The sequence below is a fragment of the Lepus europaeus genome, chromosome 18 (assembly GCF_033115175.1).
Source record: "Lepus europaeus isolate LE1 chromosome 18, mLepTim1.pri, whole genome shotgun sequence".
Classification (NCBI taxonomy): Eukaryota; Metazoa; Chordata; class Mammalia; order Lagomorpha; family Leporidae; genus Lepus; species Lepus europaeus.
This window is the reverse complement of record NC_084844.1, coordinates 65,761,171-65,780,697: the sequence shown is the minus strand read 5'-3', so window position 1 is coordinate 65,780,697 and position 19,527 is coordinate 65,761,171. Positions and strand designations below refer to the sequence as shown.

Sequence of the window (19,527 nt, the reverse complement as noted above, 5' to 3'; positions counted from 1 at the left end):
TTTTTCCTCTACCTGTGTGTCATTTCCTTTCCTTTTATTTTCTCCTCTCTGGAAGAATGTTACCTAAGTGAATATTTGAAAAAAAATGTACAAACAGCTTTTGTTTGTTTTTGACTGGAAAAGGCTGATTTTCAGGATTTAGCAATGGATCTATTTTCCCAAAAAATGTGAAAAAAAAATAAACCTACTGACTTAAAAACATGGGCCACTCCTTGAAGCTAACATTTGAGACTGAGGTTTGAATAAGAAGGATGGAGTGTAATGGAGAGAATGAAAACTGGGGTCAGGTATTCCTAGGCAAAATCCTGGCTCTGCACTGTTGCTGGCTGTGCCATCTTGGCCAAATGACTTTTTTAAGTAGGAATTAAGACTATCTTTTTTAAAAAAGATTTATTTATTTATTTGAAAGTCATTGTTACACAGAATGAGAAAGAGAGGCAGAGAGAGAGGTCTTTCATCCGCTGGTTCACTCCCCAGATGGCTGCAACAGCTGTAGCTGTGCCAATCCAAAGCCAGGAGCCAAGAGTTTCTTCTGGGTCTCCCACATGGGTGCAGGGGCCCAAAGGCTTGGGCCATCCTCCACTGCTTTCCCAGGCCATAGCAGAGAGCTGGATCAGGAGTGGAGCAGCTGGTACACGAACTGGTGCCCATATGGGATGCCAGCACTACAGGTGGCGGCTTTACCTGCTACACCACAGCACCGGCCCTGGCCAGATGACTTTGGCACACCCAACTTCAGTTTCTCATCTGAAAAAAAAATAAGATAATAATGCTTAGTGATAGTGCTGTCAGGACTGAAATGCACATGGCTCATTAGCCTCACTGACACTGATCATGAAGAGAGGCCTGGAACTGGCAGGCAGAGAATAGATCACGCCAGCACCCCCCTTGTTCCATGTGGATCCCAGTTTCACACAGAGCCTTGCTCATAGAAGGGACTCAATTACTACATATTGAATTAGAACTTGGCTTGAAATCAGGAAAAGTATTGAAGAGGAATATGATTTAAGCAAGTTCAAGAAAATGAAAAACAGTTTGCCATGGAAAGGTGATTGAATTTTGTCTTCCAAACTGTATATGGTGATAATTAACAACTTAAAAATAATGTTATATAGTTGCTAATGCAAGGCTGTTCAAATCGCTTATATAGTTCAGCCTAAAGAATTTACCATAGTGAGGTAGGTGTTTGGTATAGAGCTTAAGACACCACTTGGGATCCCTGCATCCCATATCTGAGTGCCTGGGTTTAATTCCTTGCTTCACTATGTTTGCAGTTTCCTGCCAATGAGCACCATGGGAGGCCACAGATGATGACTCAAGCTCTTAGGTCCTGGCCACCCACATGGGAGCCTTGGTTCCTGCCCTGCATGTTGCAGGCATTTGGGGAATGAACCAGTAGATGGAAGATCTCCATGTCTGTCTGTCTGTCTGTATCTCTCTCTACATGTCTACCTTTCAAGTAAAATGAAGAACTTTAAAAAATAATTTACATATGGCTAGTGCCGCGGCTCACTAGGCTAATCTTCCACCTGCGGCACCGGCACCCTGGGTTCTAGTCCCAGTTAGGGAGCCAGTTCTGTCCCTGTTGCTCCTCTTCCAGTCCAGCTCTCTGCTGTGGCCCGGGAAGGCAGGAGAGGATGGCCCAAGTGCTTGGGACCTGCACCCACTTGGGAGACCAGGAGGAAGCACCTGGCTCCTGGCTTTGGATAGGCGCAGCGCACCAGCTGCAGCGGCCATTTGGGGGGTGAACCAACGGAAGGAAGACCTTTCTCTCTCACTGTCTAACTCTGCCTGTCAAAAAAAATTTACATAGTATTTTCAAAGGAACAACATTCTTAACTGATATGCAGATTTGCTTGTTCTTAAAGGAAATATTAAGTTATTTAATTATTTGGCATTACCACAGCGCTAAAAATTGGGCAATTGTCCTTTATTTTTTTCTTGCCTTTTCTATTAAACTTTTAGGGCTTTTTTCTAAAAAGGTTTGCTGTTTTATGTTAAACCATCCATCTAAATCTCTTTTTTCTTCCTGGCTGTGATGTGTAGCATCACATTAGTGTAGTAAAGACAGATATGGTTAGTACCCAGATGAGAAGTCCCTCAACAAATCCAAAATAGTTAAAAAGATTTTTCTGATTTGTACTTTTATTCAACTTCAATAACATTAGCCATTCCTACTAGGGTAAAATAAGTTTTTAAAAAGAGAAATCAGTAACTCATGATCTAATCAAAGGTCGCATGGAGCGATCAACTGACTTCTTTTAACCATGCTACTTAATTCATGTGACAGAAAATTTGAACTCTCCAATAGTCTAATTGTTCTCTTTATTTCAACAGTGTCTCTGAATATGTTCTAGGTCATTCCATACCCTAAAACATTTTTTGACATCTGAAATAATTCATCACCTGACATCTTTTGTCACATGTTTTTAAAGCTGAGTGTTTCATTGTTTAAAGATCATTAGTAGTGAAGGGGTAATTTAAAATGGTAGAAAATTCAGTTGAAGATTGACTGGAAATCAAACTCATTTACAGTGACTTAGGTATTTCCTAACTGTGAAAAGTTCTGTAATTATTCAATTCTGCCTCTCTGCTTTTTTATGATTCAAAAAGCAGACAATTTATTCAATTAAAAAAGACAATATTGACCTCAAAGTGTTTGAAGCAAATAAATACATTCATGTGTGTCCTGATTCTGTCTATGAAATTATTTTGTTAATTTAAGAACATAAAGTATACTCTGTATTCCTTGGGATTTCACATAATTTTCACTTTGGAGTATTTAGATTTATAAAAATCATTGGCTGGCGCCGTGGCTTAACAGGCTAATCCTCTGCCTTGCGGTGCCAGCACACCAGGTTCTAGTCCTGGTTGGGGCGCCGGAATCTGTCCCGGTTGCACCTCTTCCAGGCCAGCTCTCTGCTGTGGCCTGGGAGGGCAGTGGAGGATGGCCCAAGACCTTGGGCCCTGCACCCACATGGGAGACCAGGAGAAGCACCTGGCTCCTGGCTTCGGATCAGCGCGATGAGCTGGCTGCAGTGGCCATTGAAGGGTGAACCAACGGCAAAAAGGAAGACCTTTCTCTCTGTCTCTCTCTCTCACTATCCACTCTGCCTGTCAAAAAAAATCATTTGAAGATTGAAAAGAGGCCAAGTTAGTCTTTTTTTTTTTTGACAGGCAGAGTTAGTGTGAGAGAGAGAGAGAGAGACAGAAAGTTCTTCCTTTTTCCATTGGTTCACTCCCCGAATGGTCACTACAGCTGGCGCACTGTTTCCCCCTAAATATCTACTCCACCCTCCTTAGCTACTGGAACAGATTCACATTCTTTCTAAAAAAAGAGAAAGGGGTGTGTATTTTTCTTCTACCATAGCTACAGCTGCTCAGAGCCTCTTGTGTTCTGCTTCCTTGCATCCTAATCGGAGCATGCTTTTTAGGAAAGGGTACTATGTAAGCAAGGCACCCCTGTATAAAGTTCATCGTGCTACAATGGCCACGGAATGTTGTTTGTATAGGAGTTTAGTGAATGAATTTAATCCCTGTAATTTCTTCTAAACAAGGCTGCATAGTTACCTTTTTCCTGGCTTGCTTGACTTTTTGAAGGTAAAGAGTGGTTGAAATGAGAGAGAGCAAGTGGCCTCCTTGGTGTCGGACCTCCAATTGGGAGCGGAGCTGCTTGCAGTTGCTTTGAGAAGGGATTAACCCTGCCAGAAGCAAGGATTTTGGTCATAATTATTCGTTTCTGTAGTGTAACGTCAACTATATAAATCTGCTTTTCCAAATTAGTGCATTAGAATAAGAGAAGTTCAAAACTATAATAAGGGCTATGATAAGGATATAGACACAGCCCATAAGCTAAGGAAAAGTTTGTCTAGTATGGAGATGAACCTTCAAATCCTTGCCATGCTGTCTTTGTAAAACCTCATTTGCTGTGTCCCTAAAGTCTTAGAGAGTGGGACACGTGCTTTTCTACATTATGGGATTGGAGTGGATGGGGATAGAATAGTCACTGCTGAAAATGAGGTTTTCAGGAATGTCTAGGTCTGTCCTGGTTGCTAAAGGTCTTATTTCCTTATTTTTATGTTATTAAGTCTCCAGTACTGCACAGATGTCACTTTTTCCATTCCCTGTTCCCCAAACCTCTAAGGCATTGCCACCTTCAGTGTGTCATAAACAAATTCCTAGTGCCTGCCATACTCCTAGTTTCTTCTAAAGGTAGCTATATAATTATACTTCCCTAGGCCCCTTGTTGAGAAACCAAAGTAACCAGCCTCTCTGACTGGATTATAGCCATGCTGACTGGATCAGGGGAGGCCTGGACTCCTGGACAGCTTGCTCACATGCTACCTAAGGGCCCTATGATGAGGCCTCATTTGAGTAGTGCACAGAGGCAGTATTTATCTAGACATTCAGATGTTCTGTTTGGAATTGAAGCTGAGGAGTATAGAACAGATAAACCAGAGAACTGTGGTATGGACATATGGCTGGTAATGACCCCTTTATCAGTGGAACATCAGAAAGGCCATGGATTGCTACTGCTGTGCTGCCTGGGCCTACCTTACAATCAATAGTTTGCTTCATTTTCACCTCTGTGAGATTGGTCTTCTCAGTTGCTTATCTTTTTGTTTACTCTGTAGTCTTTTTTTTTTAATTTAACAGATAAAGTTAGACAGTGAGAGGGAGAGACAGAAAGAAAGGTCTTCCTTCCATTGGTTTGCCCCCCAAATGGACACAACAGCCGGAGCTATGCCAATCCAAAGCCAGGAGCCAGGTGCTTCCTCCTGGTCTCCCATGTGGGTTCAGGGGCCCAAGCACTTGGGCCATCCTCCACTGCCTTCCCGGGCCACAGTAGAGAGCTGGACTGGAAGAGGAGCAACCAGGACTAGAACTTGGTGCCAATATGGGATGCTGGCACCACAGGTAGAGGATTAACCAAGTGAGCCATGGCGCCGGCCCCTTACCCTTTAGTCTTAACACATGCCCTGCTCATCAGTGTAAGTGGGTCACAGGCCCCTACAATCATGGAGCCCTTGGACACTCAGAGGAGCTAAGAACAGTTAGGTGGTCCAGGGATGGCAGGGGACAGAGTCACAACTTAGGGCCAAAGGATGAGGAACATGGACTTCAGGATCCCAGTCTTGAACAGTTGCATGTATTAATAGATCAGTTTCACTTTTGAACTTTTTTTAAAAGATTTGTTTATTTATTTGAAAGGCAGAGAGACAGAGCAGGAGTGAGAGCAAGAGCGAGAGAGCGAGAGAGAGAGAGAGAGGTCTTCCATCTACTGGTTCACTTCCCAGATGGCTGCAATGGCTGGAGCTGTGCTGATCCAAAGCCAGGAGCTAGGAAGTTCTTCCTGGTCTCCCATGTGGGTGCAGGGGCCCAAGGACTTGGGCATCTTCTACTGCCCTCCCAGGCCATAGCAGAGAGCTGGATCAGAAGTGGAACAGCAGGAACTAGAACCAGGGCCCATATGAGATGCTGGCACTGCAGGTGGCAGCTCCACTGCCACAGCGCTGGCCCCAACTTTTTATACTGGACTTTATTTTTAGAGTACTTTCAGGTTTATAGCAACACTGAGCAGAAAGTGTTGAGTATTGCCATATACTCCTGCCCCTTGTCCACAGTCTCACATTTTCTAAAAAAAAAAAATACAGCACAAGAAAGTCAATGCTGGGGATATCAAAAGGACAAATTTCACCGTGTTGTTTTTGATGTGAGTGTGATGACAGTTCTTAGAATTTATAGCTGGTCGTTATGGTGTCTGCCTCCCTCCTTCATTGCTTCTGTTTTCTTATGCATAGGGAAAACCTACACTGACCCCAAATTCTCGTGTCTCAGTGTATTCAACATGGAGTTGTTAGGGTGTGGGTTGTGCTGACTCCAGTTTCTTCCACCTCTGGGTGTCTGCTTCCTTTTTCAGGAGCAGCAAAAGACCCATGCCCACCACAAAGCAATCACCAGGAATATGAGTTCTACTACTCCACCCCAGTTCAGGGTTCCTTCCACATGATGCCATGAGAGAGGGCAGCTGGAGTCACACAGATACTTGGTTTATCTATGCTGGTCATGTCTAGGCCATTGGGAGAAAGGGATGGTTGCAATGTCCAGGAAGTTCCCAAGGTCCCAGACCCTGTTTCTCCTGTGTCAGTCTTCCTCCATGTGATCTCAGCCTGTGTCTTCTGTGCAGAAATCACTCCAACTCCTCTCTTCCTTGTGGCCACAAGAACATCAGAACTCTGCAGCTCCTTCCTCTTCATTATGCCTGAGTGCCCAAGTATCATGCTGAGTGACCTATGTTCTTGCTGACTGGGTCATGTTCTTGTAACTACTGATTCACTATATTCTGTTTCTACTGACAAAATCTACAGAAAATATGCCCAGCCCGTGTGACCATTTGGTTATAATCTTTCCTAAATGAAAGCTCTAGCCAGTTCTTTCACCAGTTAAGTGTTTATTGAGTATCTGCTATGTGCCAGGCCTTTCATGATATGAACTTGGAAAATCTCTCTGGCTTCTTCTCATTTCTTGCTACAGTGAGTCTAAACTACTTGTTACTTTTCACATATATTTTATCCTGATTTATGTGTCTGTGGCTTTACTCATTGGAGCATGCATACTCCATTGCCTGGGTAACTCATATTTATCCTTCTGTCTCCAATCCTGGTACCCTCTCCTTCAGGAAGCCACTGTGTGCACTTATTTCTTTGCCCAGGCTGGGTGAGGCTTATCTCCATGGGGCTCTGACAGCACCTATGCCTGCCTCATTCATGACACTTACTGCATCATGTTGATGGTGCCTGTGTCCATCTCATCAGCATATCTTTGGAGGGAGGGGCAACATCTTATACTTTTTTGTTTATGTAGTTCTTAGTGTATAGAATAGACTGAACAGACAATAATTGCTTGTGAATCCAAACAGAATCAGTGAGGGTATAAAGTTAAGTACAGTCTTATAGACTCTCTTAGGCAATCTGTGACTGAATTAAACACTTTTTCATTCTTAGAGACCATTTACTCAGACTGCTAACAAGGACAGCTCTAGCATCTGTGCCGCAATATTTCAGAGGTCCAGGCCCACCACTTGGTTTTCAGTGTACCAGGGCTGGCTGTGATTTTGGTAATGTAGATAAATGTACTTGAACATAATGCTAGTCCTAACCACCAAAGCCAGTTAGTAGACATTATTATGAAGACTCAATATGATGAATATATGCAGTTTGGCCCGATCCATGACCAAATACCTTGGGTCCAGCAGAGCTGCCGGTTCTCTAAGTGCATGAACATAACCAACCCTTACCCCAACTGCCATGAACTAGAGCTGTCCAGGAACTAGAGCTGTACCTGGCAGAGTTGGTACTCTGTAAATCTTTGTTTAGAGAATGAATATACTTGGATAAATGGATTTAGCTGTCAGTAAAGGAAGCTATGGTTTGGCACTTTGTAGCTCTGTAGATTTTGATCATGCTGTAGGCACAACAAAGGGATGAAGCTAGGAGATGATGCCAAGGAGTTTTCTTGTGGGCCTGCTCTTGTACCACCTGCTAACTCTGTCTAGGAAAACAGAGAGAGGGAAACCAAGTTGTTCAATAATGAACCAGATTTTTAGTTGTTTATAATCAAAATCTATACTAATTTTGCTTTCCTCTTGCTGTGTATTCAGCTGTACAAATAGGCTTGATTCTGGGGGTGAAGGGAGCCAGAGAAGGCCTCAAGACTCAGGGTATCCTGGTTTTGGTGTGTGGTCTGGTCTGAGCCAGTTTTGCTCTCGGAGCTTTAGTGTCCTTGTGAATGAGGTGTTTAAAAACAGATCTGTAAGGTCTCTTCTGATTCTGAGATTCATACTTTCTAAACACTGTGAGGTTTGAGTAGGGGTTTTCCTAAGTTCTGCAGATGTTTCCTGGGTGTGTTAAAAGCTGAACATAAATAGATCAGATTGTAGATGACAGTGAGGTTCTTTGGGTTTTAGTTAGAGACTTTGTAGTTTTTTTGCAATCAGGTTTCCTTGGTTTTTAGTATTTGGTTCTGATATCATCCTTCACATGAGAATAAGTAAATAGACATGCTGTACAAAATTAAAGGAACCGATTTCTTTTGAACTTCATTAATGTATAATTGATAAATAACAAGGTGTGCAACATGATCCTGGGAGGAGATGTGGGGCTTGGGAGAAAGGGAATGGTATTGGTTATTACAGTCACTTTCAGAGACCTCTTTACATAAATATTACTTTTATCACAGGTGCAAGGAGCTAGCTTACTTTCCAGCTCTCTCCTACAGTGAAACAATTCTTACTCTTCAGGAGTGTACACACAAACTAGGAGAGAATGAAGCTGCACTGAGATAGAGGTCCAGGGCCAGTCCCCATTCTCCAGCTCTACTCTTGCTTTCCCAGAGAGGTTCTATAGCTATGATTCATTCATGCCTGGGAGAGATGATCACGCATGATGGACTTAACAATGTTCACAAAGAATGGAAACTGCAAATGATCATGTGAATTCTAAACCACTGTATTTTATGGATACATAAATACAAACTATATTAAATAGTAACAGTATCATATAATGATGATGTTTTGCTATCTTTTCATCATGGTTTATGACTAGTAGTATTTTTCCATATAGTACATCTACCTGTTAGTATTCCTTTGTAGAGATCAATCACATTGAACTATGTATTAACATATTAATATAGGTATACTTATTAACCTCTGTGTACATAATCTTACTTTTGTCACAGGTGTAAATAGCCAGCTTACTTTCCAGCTCATAGTTCAATGCATAGTGCCCGATTGTCCACTTTCTTTACAACACAAGTTTTAAATTTGCTTAAAATCTTTGGGTTCTTTTACAAATTCTGTAGAATTGTAAAACAATTCTTTTAAAAACATATTTTTGAATAATATTTATTTTTGAGTAACTCATGGGGAAAATTGCTACATATGGAATTTCTTTTTTTTAAGATTTTATTTATTTATTTGCAAGTCAGAGTTACACAAAGAGAGGAGAGGCAGAGAGAGATAGAGAGAGAGACAGAGAGAGAGAGAGAGAGAGAGGTCTCCTCAATTGGCCACAATGGCCAGAGCTGCACCGATCCAAAGCCAGGAGCCAGGAGCTTCCTCTGGGTCCCCGACGTGGGTGCAGGGGCCCAAGGACTTGGACCATCTTCTACTGGTTTCCCAGGCCATAGAAGAGAGCTGGATAGGAAGTGGAGCAGCTGGGATTTGAACCAGCACCCATATGGGATGCCTGTGCTTCAGGCCAGGGTGTTAACCCGTTGTGCCACAGTGCTAGCCCCAAGATATGGAATTTCTTAGTCAAATAGGTAAATATTTTTAAAACTTTTTGTTTAATTATAAAATAATACTCATCAAGCATTTTAAAATATGGAAGTACATAAAGGAAAAAAACTGAAAGTCACTTTCCCCTAGTTTGATATTCTTCACTGAAGTAATACATTTTTATGTTGTAGACAAAATTACCAAATTACTTTCCAAAAAAGTTATTCCTTTGTATCCTTTCCCCAACATATGAAAATGCCCGATTGTCCATTTTCTTTACAACACAAGTTATTTTCAGTCCTTTAAATTTTTTCAAATCTAATATGTAAAATTTCAGGCAGTATTTTAAATTTGCCTTTCATTATTAGTGAGATTGGATTTTTTTTCTAATTTTTTTAGTAATGTGCTAGTTGCCTGATTTTTTTTTTTCCTTTGCCTATTTGCTGTTGAGTTATTTATTTTTTTCTTAAAACTTGTAAGAAGTCTTTAAACACTAAGGGGATTCATTTTTTACAAATATATTTTTGGTCAATTTGTGTTTTGTCTTTGTTTTGCCAATAGAAGTTTTAAATTTGCTTAAAATCTTTGATTCCAGCCTTCCTTCCAAAAATAGGGCCTGGATCAATTTTTAGAGCTGCTTTTCCCAACTGCAATTCACCTAAATATATTGTAAAGAAGGAGTGGGTGGAGGGGCTGATCAGAAAACAGCAAGAAGTCCACAGTTTGCTGCTTCCATGCAGAAGCAAGCCAACAGGTTTTTTCACTTAGGAGCTTCTCAATCACCTTCCTCCCAAGGCTCTTGTTTCCAGGACAGGAATCTCCCCTCTTGCTCCCATCATAAATGAGGCAACCCCGCTTGAACATCCCTCCTGGACCCTGCACTCCAATGCTATCCCCCATTGTTCAATATGAATGAACACGTTATGTTATAATAGAGAACTCCTGTCTCCAGATAAAATGGAAATGACAGAATTGTGCACATCACTAGAGGGAGAACAACTAATTACAAGGAATATTTGTACGAGATGTGCTTTTAATGATGATTAAAAGACTGCCCTTAGAACTAGGGCATTGGAAACATCTGGTCATTCATTGCCCTACTTGAAAACCCTTAGCTCTCTGCCTTCTGTAATGTAAAGGCCAAGCTGCCTCCCATAGCAGATGAGGTCTTTCACGATCTGCTGATCACCTTTTTTTTTTTTTTTTTCAAATAAATGCTAAGTAAGCACTTTCACTCCATATGTAATTGTTGAGTATGTACTACTCAGCTCTAGACATTGTTAGTGGTGGTCCCTGCCCTTACAGGCCTTTGGACTACTGGGTGGGGGGTGACAGATAATCCCAAATAAACAAAGCATTCTATAGTGTGGTCAGGGAGAACTTTTCTGTGGAGAGATCTAAGCTGAGACCTGAAGAATGAGCAGGAACTAACCATAAGAAGAGCAAGGCAGGGAGGGGAGGACGTTGTTAGGCAGAAGGTATGTCAGTGGCCTTGCAATCACCAAGAGTTTGGCGTATCCTAGGAACATAGAAGACTGGCACAGCCAGAGCTCAGGGAAAGGAGACAGCTCCCTGTAAGATGGTTCTAAACCCAGGGCCAGTTTTATAGATTCATGTATTCATTCACAAAACAGACATCTCATGAGCATCTAACTCTGTAAGCACTGGGCCCAGTTTGGGGGTGATGCCAGTGTAAACATCAAATCATATCCTCAGGGGAGTCCCAGTATGGTTGGAGAGACAAATCTGTGAGGGGATTACAATAATAGAATGCAAGTATGCATAGAGATAAAAACCAAATGTTTTGAAAGCTCTAAACAGAACACCCTACCCTAACTTGATGGCCAAAAATCCTTCCCAGAGCTCATAAAATTTAAACTGAGTTTTAAAAATTAGCTTTTTTATTTTTAAAATTCTGCCTTGCTTTGGAAAGATATCAGTTACTTTTAAACAAAATTTGAAGAGTAGATAAAAAGAAAGGGAAATCTCAAATTAACTAGTCAGGATGAGCTTAGAACAATATGTACCATAGTGATCTGCTTTATTTACTCGATTTTCCCATGTACATTATTTTTTTCACATTAGGAATGCATAATTTTTCTTTAAAGATTTATTTCTTCATTTGAAAGAGAGAAAGAGAGATCTTCCATCCACTGATTCACTCCTCAGATGGCTGCAACAACCAGGGATTGGTGAGACTGAAGCCAAGAGCCTGAAGCTCCATCTGGGTCTTTCACATGAGTGTGGGGGCCCAAGCACTTGGGATATCTTCCAGTGCTTTCCCAGGTCCAATAGCAGGGAGCTGGATTGGAAGTGGAGCAGCTTGGACTACACTGGTGCTCATATGGGATGCTAGCGTTGCAGGTGGAGGTTTTACCCACTGAGTGATGATGCCAGCCCCATGAATGCATCTTATCCTATGTCATTATTGGAATGAACTATGATACAGGAGAACTACTTGGCAAAGTTCAACAATGGAAAAACAAAGAATGGAGCCAGTGTGCCTCAACCAAAAACATTGGGTACCTATAACCATTTCAGTGTGGTGTTGATAAGCACATTTGGTTGTGGGACAAGTGCTGTGGCAAAGCAAGTAAAGCCGCCACCTTGATGGCGCTTTAGACTTGATGAAATAGGACACTCACTTATGTAATAGGTAATTATTTGGCACCTGTTGTAGACCACTTTGTTGAGCCTTGAGCATCTGTTCTGAACAGAACAGACATAGCCCCTGCCTTCATGGTTTTTCTAATGAAGCAAAAGTACAGAGTTATGTAAGGAAATATAGCAGGGGGCCTTAACTTAGCTGGAGAGGTCAGGGGAGGTTTTTCTAAGGAACAATTCAACAACAATTCAAGCTTGAGAAGTAAGGGTAAGCAGGAATTAGTGAGAAAACTAGTGAACTAGGGGTTTCAAGCCAAGAAAAAGTATTGAGACCCAAGGTAGTGTGGATTGTTTAAGCAGCTAATGGAAAACTCCTTCAGATGGCCCTTGGTGGGGTGGAGAGCAAGGGATGTCATGAGATAAGTATGGTTTTCCAATAGCTTCTGAAAACACATGTCAAATAATGCAGGACTCTAGGGACGAATATGAATGTTTCATCTCAAATTATTGAGGGATTTTAAGCAAGGGCTTAAAAGACATCATAGGATTTTTTTAAAAGATTTATTTTATTTATTTGACAGGCAGAGTTACAGAGAGAGGTAGAGACAGAGAGAGACGTCTTCCATCCAATGGTTCACTCCCTAGATGGCCACAACACTGGAGCTGTGCCGATCCGAAGCCAGGAGCCAGGAGCTTCCTCCAGGTCCAAGGACTTGGGCCATCTTCCACTGCTATCCCAGGCCATAGCAGAGAGTTGGATTGGAAGAGGAGCAGCTGGGACTAGAATCAGCACCCATATGGGATACCGTTGCTTCAGGCCAGGGTGTTAACCCACTGAGCCACAGTGCCCAGCCCCAGGATTTTTTCATTTCAAAAAGATCACTTGACTGACTGCTGATCTGAGAATGGGGGAAGAAAAGGTCCATGGAGAGCTAGTCTCAGCATCACAGTCATTGACAGCCAGGTGGTGGCTGTGGAGATGGAGAAAGGAGCGCCGAATGTGGCTATTTTTCAGGTTGGACCTAGCGATGGGCTTGGTATGGGGGTGAAGGAGTGGGTGATACTAAGGATGAGTATTCAGTTAGAGAAACTAACTAGCTGAGTTGAGCTCCTTGTCTAGTACTGTGATTGAGTGCTACAGGAAGGACAAAACTCACATTTAAAAGGAGATGGGACAAGAGTGCTGATTTAGACTTTTGAAATTGAAAATGACATCTGAGATATCTAATTAATGATCTTAGGCAGTTATTGTGGGCTACAGATAGAAATTTGGAAAATACTGATACTCAAACTCATGAGAGTAGATGGGATATATTATAAAAACAAAAACAGCAAAAGCGCTTTCTTTTTTAAAACTTCATTCTTTTTTTAAAGATTTATTTATTTGTTTGAAAAGCAGAGTTACAGAGGGAGAGAGGGAGGGAGGGAGGGAGAGAGGGAGAGAGAGGTCTTCCATCCGCTGGTTCACTCCCCAATTGGCCTCAATAGCTGGAGCTGTGCTGATCTGAAGCCAGGAGCAAGGACCTTCTTCCAGGTCTCCCTTGCAGGTGCAGGGGCCCAAGGACTTGGGACATTTTCTATTGCTTTCCCAGGCCATAGCAGAAAGCTGGATCAGAAGTGGAACAGCCAGGAAGGACTTGAACCGGTGCCCATATGGGATGCTGGCATGTAGGCGGAGGCTTTACCCACTTATACTACAGTGCTGGCCCCTATTCATTTGTTTTTATTTGAGGAGTAGAGAAATAAAGAGAGAAAAAACAGAGTTCTCCCATCTACTGGTTCCCTCCCCAAATGCCTGCAATGGCAGGGGCTGAGCCAGGCTAAAGCCAGGAGCCAGGATTCAATACAGGTCTCCCATGTGAGAGGCAGGGACCCAATTATTTGAGTCATTACATGCTGCCTTCCAGGGTGCACATTTGCAGGAGGCTAAAATTGACAGTAGAGCTATGACTCAAACCCAGGCACTCCAGTATGGAATATGGTTGTCTTAACTACTAGGCCAGATGCCTGCCCCAATAGTGCTTCCTATCATCACATTAATGAGAACAGCCAGTGGCTATGAACTGTCTTCTGTGTGCTAAGCACTGGTCTGAGCATTTTACATGTATTAGTTGATTTGATCTTTTTTAAAAATATGTTTTTTACTTGACAGGTAGAGTTATAGACAGTGAGAGAGAGAGAGAGACAGAGAGAAAGGTCTTCCTTCTGTTGGTTCAATCCTCAAATGGCTGCTACAGCTGGCGCTGCGCCAATCCGAAGCCAGGAGCTAGGTGCCTCCCCCTGGTCTCCCATTTGGGTGCAGGGGCCCAAGCACATGGGCCATTCTCCACTGCCTTCCCGGGCCACAGCAGAGAGCTGGACTGGAAGAGGAGCAATTGGGACCTGAACCCGGTGCCCATATGGGATGCCAGTGCTGCAGGTGGAGGATTAACCAAGTGAGCCACTGCTTTGACCCCAGTTGATCTGATCTGGATGACTCTGTGTGGTAGATACTATTGTTACCTGCATTGTAGATGAGGAAGCAGAGGAGCTACAGAGCTAATAAGAAGCAAATCTGGGGACTCAGGATCTAAAGCCCAAGTTATTTTTTTTAAAGATTTATTTGAAAGGCAGAGGAGAGAGAGAGAGAGAGAGAGAGATCTCCCATTCACTGGTTCACTCCCCAAATGGTCACAATGGCTGGGCTGGCCTAGGCCCAAGCCAGGAGCCAGGAGCTAGGAGCCAGGAGCCAGGAGCCAGGAGTTTCATCTGGTCTCCCATGTGGGTGGCAAGCACTTGGACCATCTTCTGCTGCTTTCCTAGGTACATAAGCAGGGAGCTGGATCAGAAGTGGAGCAGCTGGGACTTGAACCACTGTCCATATGAGATGCTGGCACTGTAGGCAGCAGCTTAATCTGCTGAGCCACAGTGCCAACCCCAAAGGCTAAATTCTTAATGTCTCATTAGAAGAGAGAAGAGATTGAACTTGGAGGTCTAGACAGTTTCAATATATTTGGATAGAGGAGATAGACCTCATATACGATGAGGAATAAAGTGTTTTGAGAGGTTGGAGGACCCATGAGGATGGGGTGTCTCAGAAACCTGGTGAAGGATGTTCTAGGTAGGTTGCCAAGGTCTGTGATTAAATGCTGCCCAACGGCCCTGAGGAGACATATAGGCATGATATGGGTGATGAGCATAGAGAAAGGGTTTGCCAGGCATGGGGACAAAATGAATCAGAGATAGGTGTAGAAGAACCAGCTGCTGTTTGCTGTTGTTAGAGGACTGAGTGCAAGACCAGGAGAGGTGAGAGAGAAGACCAGAGAAGTTGCCAGGGCCAGATCATGAAGCCTGTAATGTGCCTCACGTTAGCAAGAGACAGTGATCCCGGCCTAGAATTGTCTGTTACCAAAGTTGGGGAGCAACGCAGAGGGAGCTACCTACTGGTGCCTGCCCATTGTTTGCCAGGCACTGTTTTGAGCACTTTATCTATGTTGTCTCATATAATGTATGTGTTGTTTGCTGTTCAGTTCCATGGTTCCTTCAACTTACCCTGAGATATTTTATTTGAAATAAAACAATTTTTAAATTTATCCATGGTTCCTTTCATCACTAAATTGTTTATCGGGTGATAGATATTCTATGTGTGAGGAAGAAATCTATATATTGAGATCTGTACATATTTAATAGCACTCCTTTTTATACTTTTTTTATGAACTGAGAGCAAGTATTGAAAGTGCTAGGAAGTGTGAGTTGTTTTACATAATTGAGCCACTTTGGTCACAATCAAGAGAAAGTGATTCATTGGGGTTATATTTGTCTTATACTTCCTCATACATCCTAAGCATTTTGAAGCCACAGTTCTTCCTGGGTTTGAATCCTGCTTCTGTAATTTGTTAGCTGAGGAGCCTTGGGCAAGTTGTTTGACCTCTTTCAGACTTTGTATTGAATGAGGGACTTCACTAGTAATTTTACAATTATAAAACATGTTGTAAGACTTCTGTAGAAAAGACTGCATCCAAATCAAAGTCTTTTGATGAAGATAGTCAATGTTTCCTTTGTTTGTGGGTGATTTTTTTTTATTTGATATCTAGTTTATTAGTTTATGTACATTTGTCTGGAAGGCATAGCAAGGTCGAAGAAGTCAGATCTATTGGCAAATCAAAATATTGACTCCACTGAATGATACAGACACACTATTGGAAATACATCATGGTTCTTCAGAATAAGGTCACTATTAATCCCATGACATTAGTGATCATGAAAACATATTAACAGAATACAAATTCTATAATAAACAACTTTCCTTCTTTTTCTGTTTCAGTTTTCCAAAATGGTGCCAAAGGAGGAATGTACTCTACTACCAGAAACTACCGTTAAGCTACCCCCATAGTCCAAAGACACAGAAGGGCAGAAATATCACTTGTTCAATTTTCAGATTCACAGTGGCCAATGGATGACATATTCCTAGATACATGAACATGAAATGACACCATGACCAAGCTTCCAAAAACTCTTAGCCTAAATGAGTTATGTCAACAATGGTAGAATCAAGCTAGCAAGCGTTTTTGCCAAAGATGAAGGAAATTAATCAAATTATTAGTGCTAGTGTAGGAGATTATATTTATTCAAAATAGCTGCTGAGCCCGTACTGTGTGCTAGGCACTATGTCAGGTGCTAGGAATATATTGTATTGATTAAAAACATACAAAATCCCTGTCTTCATTGGGCTCACACTCAAGAGAAAGGACACAAGACAATAAACAAAATAAAAAAGTAAATTACATAGTCAGTTAGAGGGTGAGAAGTACTGCAGTGAAAGAAAATAAAGCAACTGTGAGAGTGAACAATGGGAACTTTCTGAAACCAGGAAAGAAAAAAATAAACTTCTTTCTTGGAAAGTCTGTACGTGACTGATGAAAATATTTCTGGTTCCTTGACGTTCATGGATTTTCAAGCAAGAAATAAATGGGATTTTTAAACAAACACAAGAGTAGAACTGAAAAGTAGGAAGTGTAACTTTCATAAAATGGGCTCTCAACACAGAGGTCTTGAGGCAGTGGGATCTCTGCTGGCTGCTGTGGTAGAAGCTTCCACATTTCCAGCAAATTCCATGATGCTCGCCCCACTGCCATCCACAGTGGGGCTGCAGCGTCAGGGGAGCCGAGGAAAAGCTAGACAGGACAGATAATGTGCAAGAATTCAAACAGCTCTCTGAGGTTTTCTTTTTATTTCCATTTCCTTTCTCTAATACAGCACCCGAGGCTGGTTAATTTTGTCAGGTAAGGGTGGGCTCATAAAAAATGAAAACTGAAAAAACAAAAACCACGGGAATATCGACATTTCCCGCTCCATCTTCCCTCTCCAATTGCTGAAGAGACACACGGCTATTGCATGTCCGTCAGTAGCTACACTGTTCCCGGTGGTCCACACTCAACTACCAGGGAGATTTTCGTCTTTCGATTGAAATTCAAATTCCCATTCCAACCAAAAGAACTCATTTCTAGTTTTAGCACCTGGAGAATTAGGTTCTCCAGGTAAGCAGTGAAAATAGAGAATGAATGATGCTGTCCTCAGTGATCATTATTTTCAGGAAAAAAATGGGACAGAGGCAGAAAGGTCAGGTTGCAGGACTAGAACGAAAAAAGGAGTGTCCAGACCTTGGGACAGTTATAAGTTGATCACAATAACAGAAGCCCTTTCTAGAGGTAATAATGCCATTAGATCGTGAAATTGTTCAGATGACATAGATTGGTTTCCCACTGTTAAGGCTTAATAACGCCTCTCTGTGGTATCTGTCACCATGCTCTGTTTTTTGTTTGTTTGTTTGTTTTGTTTTGTTTTTTGCAAACCTCCTCCTTTCAAATCAGGAAGCGTATATAAAGTGCAAGTAAGATTCATCCCTGTGCTCCCAGGCTCTTGTTTCAATAACCAGTTTTACCAAACCTATCAGCTAACCCGCTGGCCAACAGGGACATGTGCAGGTCTTTCTGGAGTAGCAAGTGAGTTCGTCTGGCAGAGACAGTATCTGCAGGTCAACACAGTGTTGGCAAGAGAACACCAAGTACCACACACAAGACAGGACATGAGGGAGACAAACACTCAAGGGGACTTTCTTGTCATCTTTGGGTGTCAATGCTTAAAGAAAATTCGGGAACTGTAACTAAAGTGAACGAGGTCAGCGAATGTCACAGCATGGTCAGTCTTCAGTGAGCTCAGTCTTGCTCTTCCTAGTTAAATTCCCGAATTTCTTTTTGGCTTCTGCTCTTTCTTCAGCATCAAAGTACCAGTCATGGCGTATCTGGTGGCATAGGAAGGCTGCACCTCATGTGGATTCCTGCGGTCCGACCAGAAGAACAGCAGTCTATTGAAAATGGGCTCCACATCTGCTACGAACGACTTCCCTTCTGGAAATATCCTCAGGATCCCACCATGTAGCTTGGCATCCCAGTTCTTGTTCAGGTAGTAGATGCAGGTGATACAGCGGCCGTCACCATTGGGATTGTCCACGTGGCGAACATAACCTGTTCCATTTCCTGGATAGCATGCCACCATTGCCTTGGACCTCTCCTTGACGTAGTATTTGCCCAGGCGGCTTCCGCAGTACAGGACCAGCCTGTCGATGAGGGACAGGAGGAAGCTGATGGCCTCGCAGCCCTTCTCGTTGCCCCCGATCCACGTGATCTGGTCGCCGCGCAGGTGCCGCTTTGAGACCTGGGCGCGCGGCCCGGCCAGCTGGCCGTCCCGCAGGGCCCCTTCGCAGTGCAGCTGCTTCACGCGCTCCAGCACGCAGTTGCCCACCACCTTGCCCAGGAAGTTGTCCAGGTAGCAGAAGCCCACCTCGTGCAGGCACGGCATGATGTAATCCATGGCAATTTTCTCCAGATCCTGGCTCATGATGTGTGACAGGGGCATCTCACCTGCAGGACGCAGGGCAGGGACACCCCACGTGCACGTGGGGAGTGGGGAGCGACCCGCCGCAGCACCCAGCGGAGGCGCAGCGAGCGGAGCGCTGAGTTCAGGAACCTGCGGCGGGCACTGTCCAGGAGCCACCGCGCCACCGAGCCACCGCGCCACCGCGGCACCCAAGGGCAGGGGAAAGTTGTCCGCAACTCTGGCAGGAAGGGCTCGCCGTTCAGGGGCCAGCCCGAGATGTGCGGTGCTCCATGACCCAGTGCCGCACTGGCCCAGCGAGGAGTCCGAGGGCCCCTTTTGAGGATGCAGCGGCAGTGGCCTGTGGGTGATTATGTTTTACTCTTATTTTATTGATTCAGAATTTTATAATTTATCCTCCAATGCACCAGCTAATTGTAGATGGAAATAGTGAGTTTTCTTAATGTGCATGTTAACACTGTTCTTTTAAAATGAGACCTAGTTCCAAAAAATAGTCTTCACAGGAATATTGAAGACGTAGAGTGTCTAAAAATATTCACTCCAAACTTCTGCCATCTCACATAGACTTGTAGAGAAAATGAAATTATTCAAGTTTTACTTCTTATGATGGCAAACTTATCCATTAATTTACAAGTTCTTGTTTTCTTCATAAATTTAGAATAATTTCAAGGCCTGCTGAAAACTGACTTAAACTTGATTTACTTTGAAGCCCCACACATCTCACATTACAGACTGTGAAGGTAACTTGAAGAGCTATAAAAAAATTAACATCT

The 19,527-nt window shown here is 42.9% G+C and overlaps 1 protein-coding gene across 1 annotated transcript; it reads right to left on the bottom strand.

The window, feature by feature from the left end:
• Positions 1-18,023: 18,023 nt before the first annotated feature.
• On the bottom strand, positions 18,024-18,849 carry LOC133776497 (prolyl hydroxylase EGLN3-like). The gene has a single exon (XM_062215412.1). The coding sequence runs from the start codon at positions 18,773-18,775 to the stop codon at positions 18,095-18,097; it is 681 nt and encodes a 226-aa protein (XP_062071396.1). The 5' UTR covers positions 18,776-18,849; the 3' UTR covers positions 18,024-18,094.
• Positions 18,850-19,527: the final 678 nt, after the last annotated feature.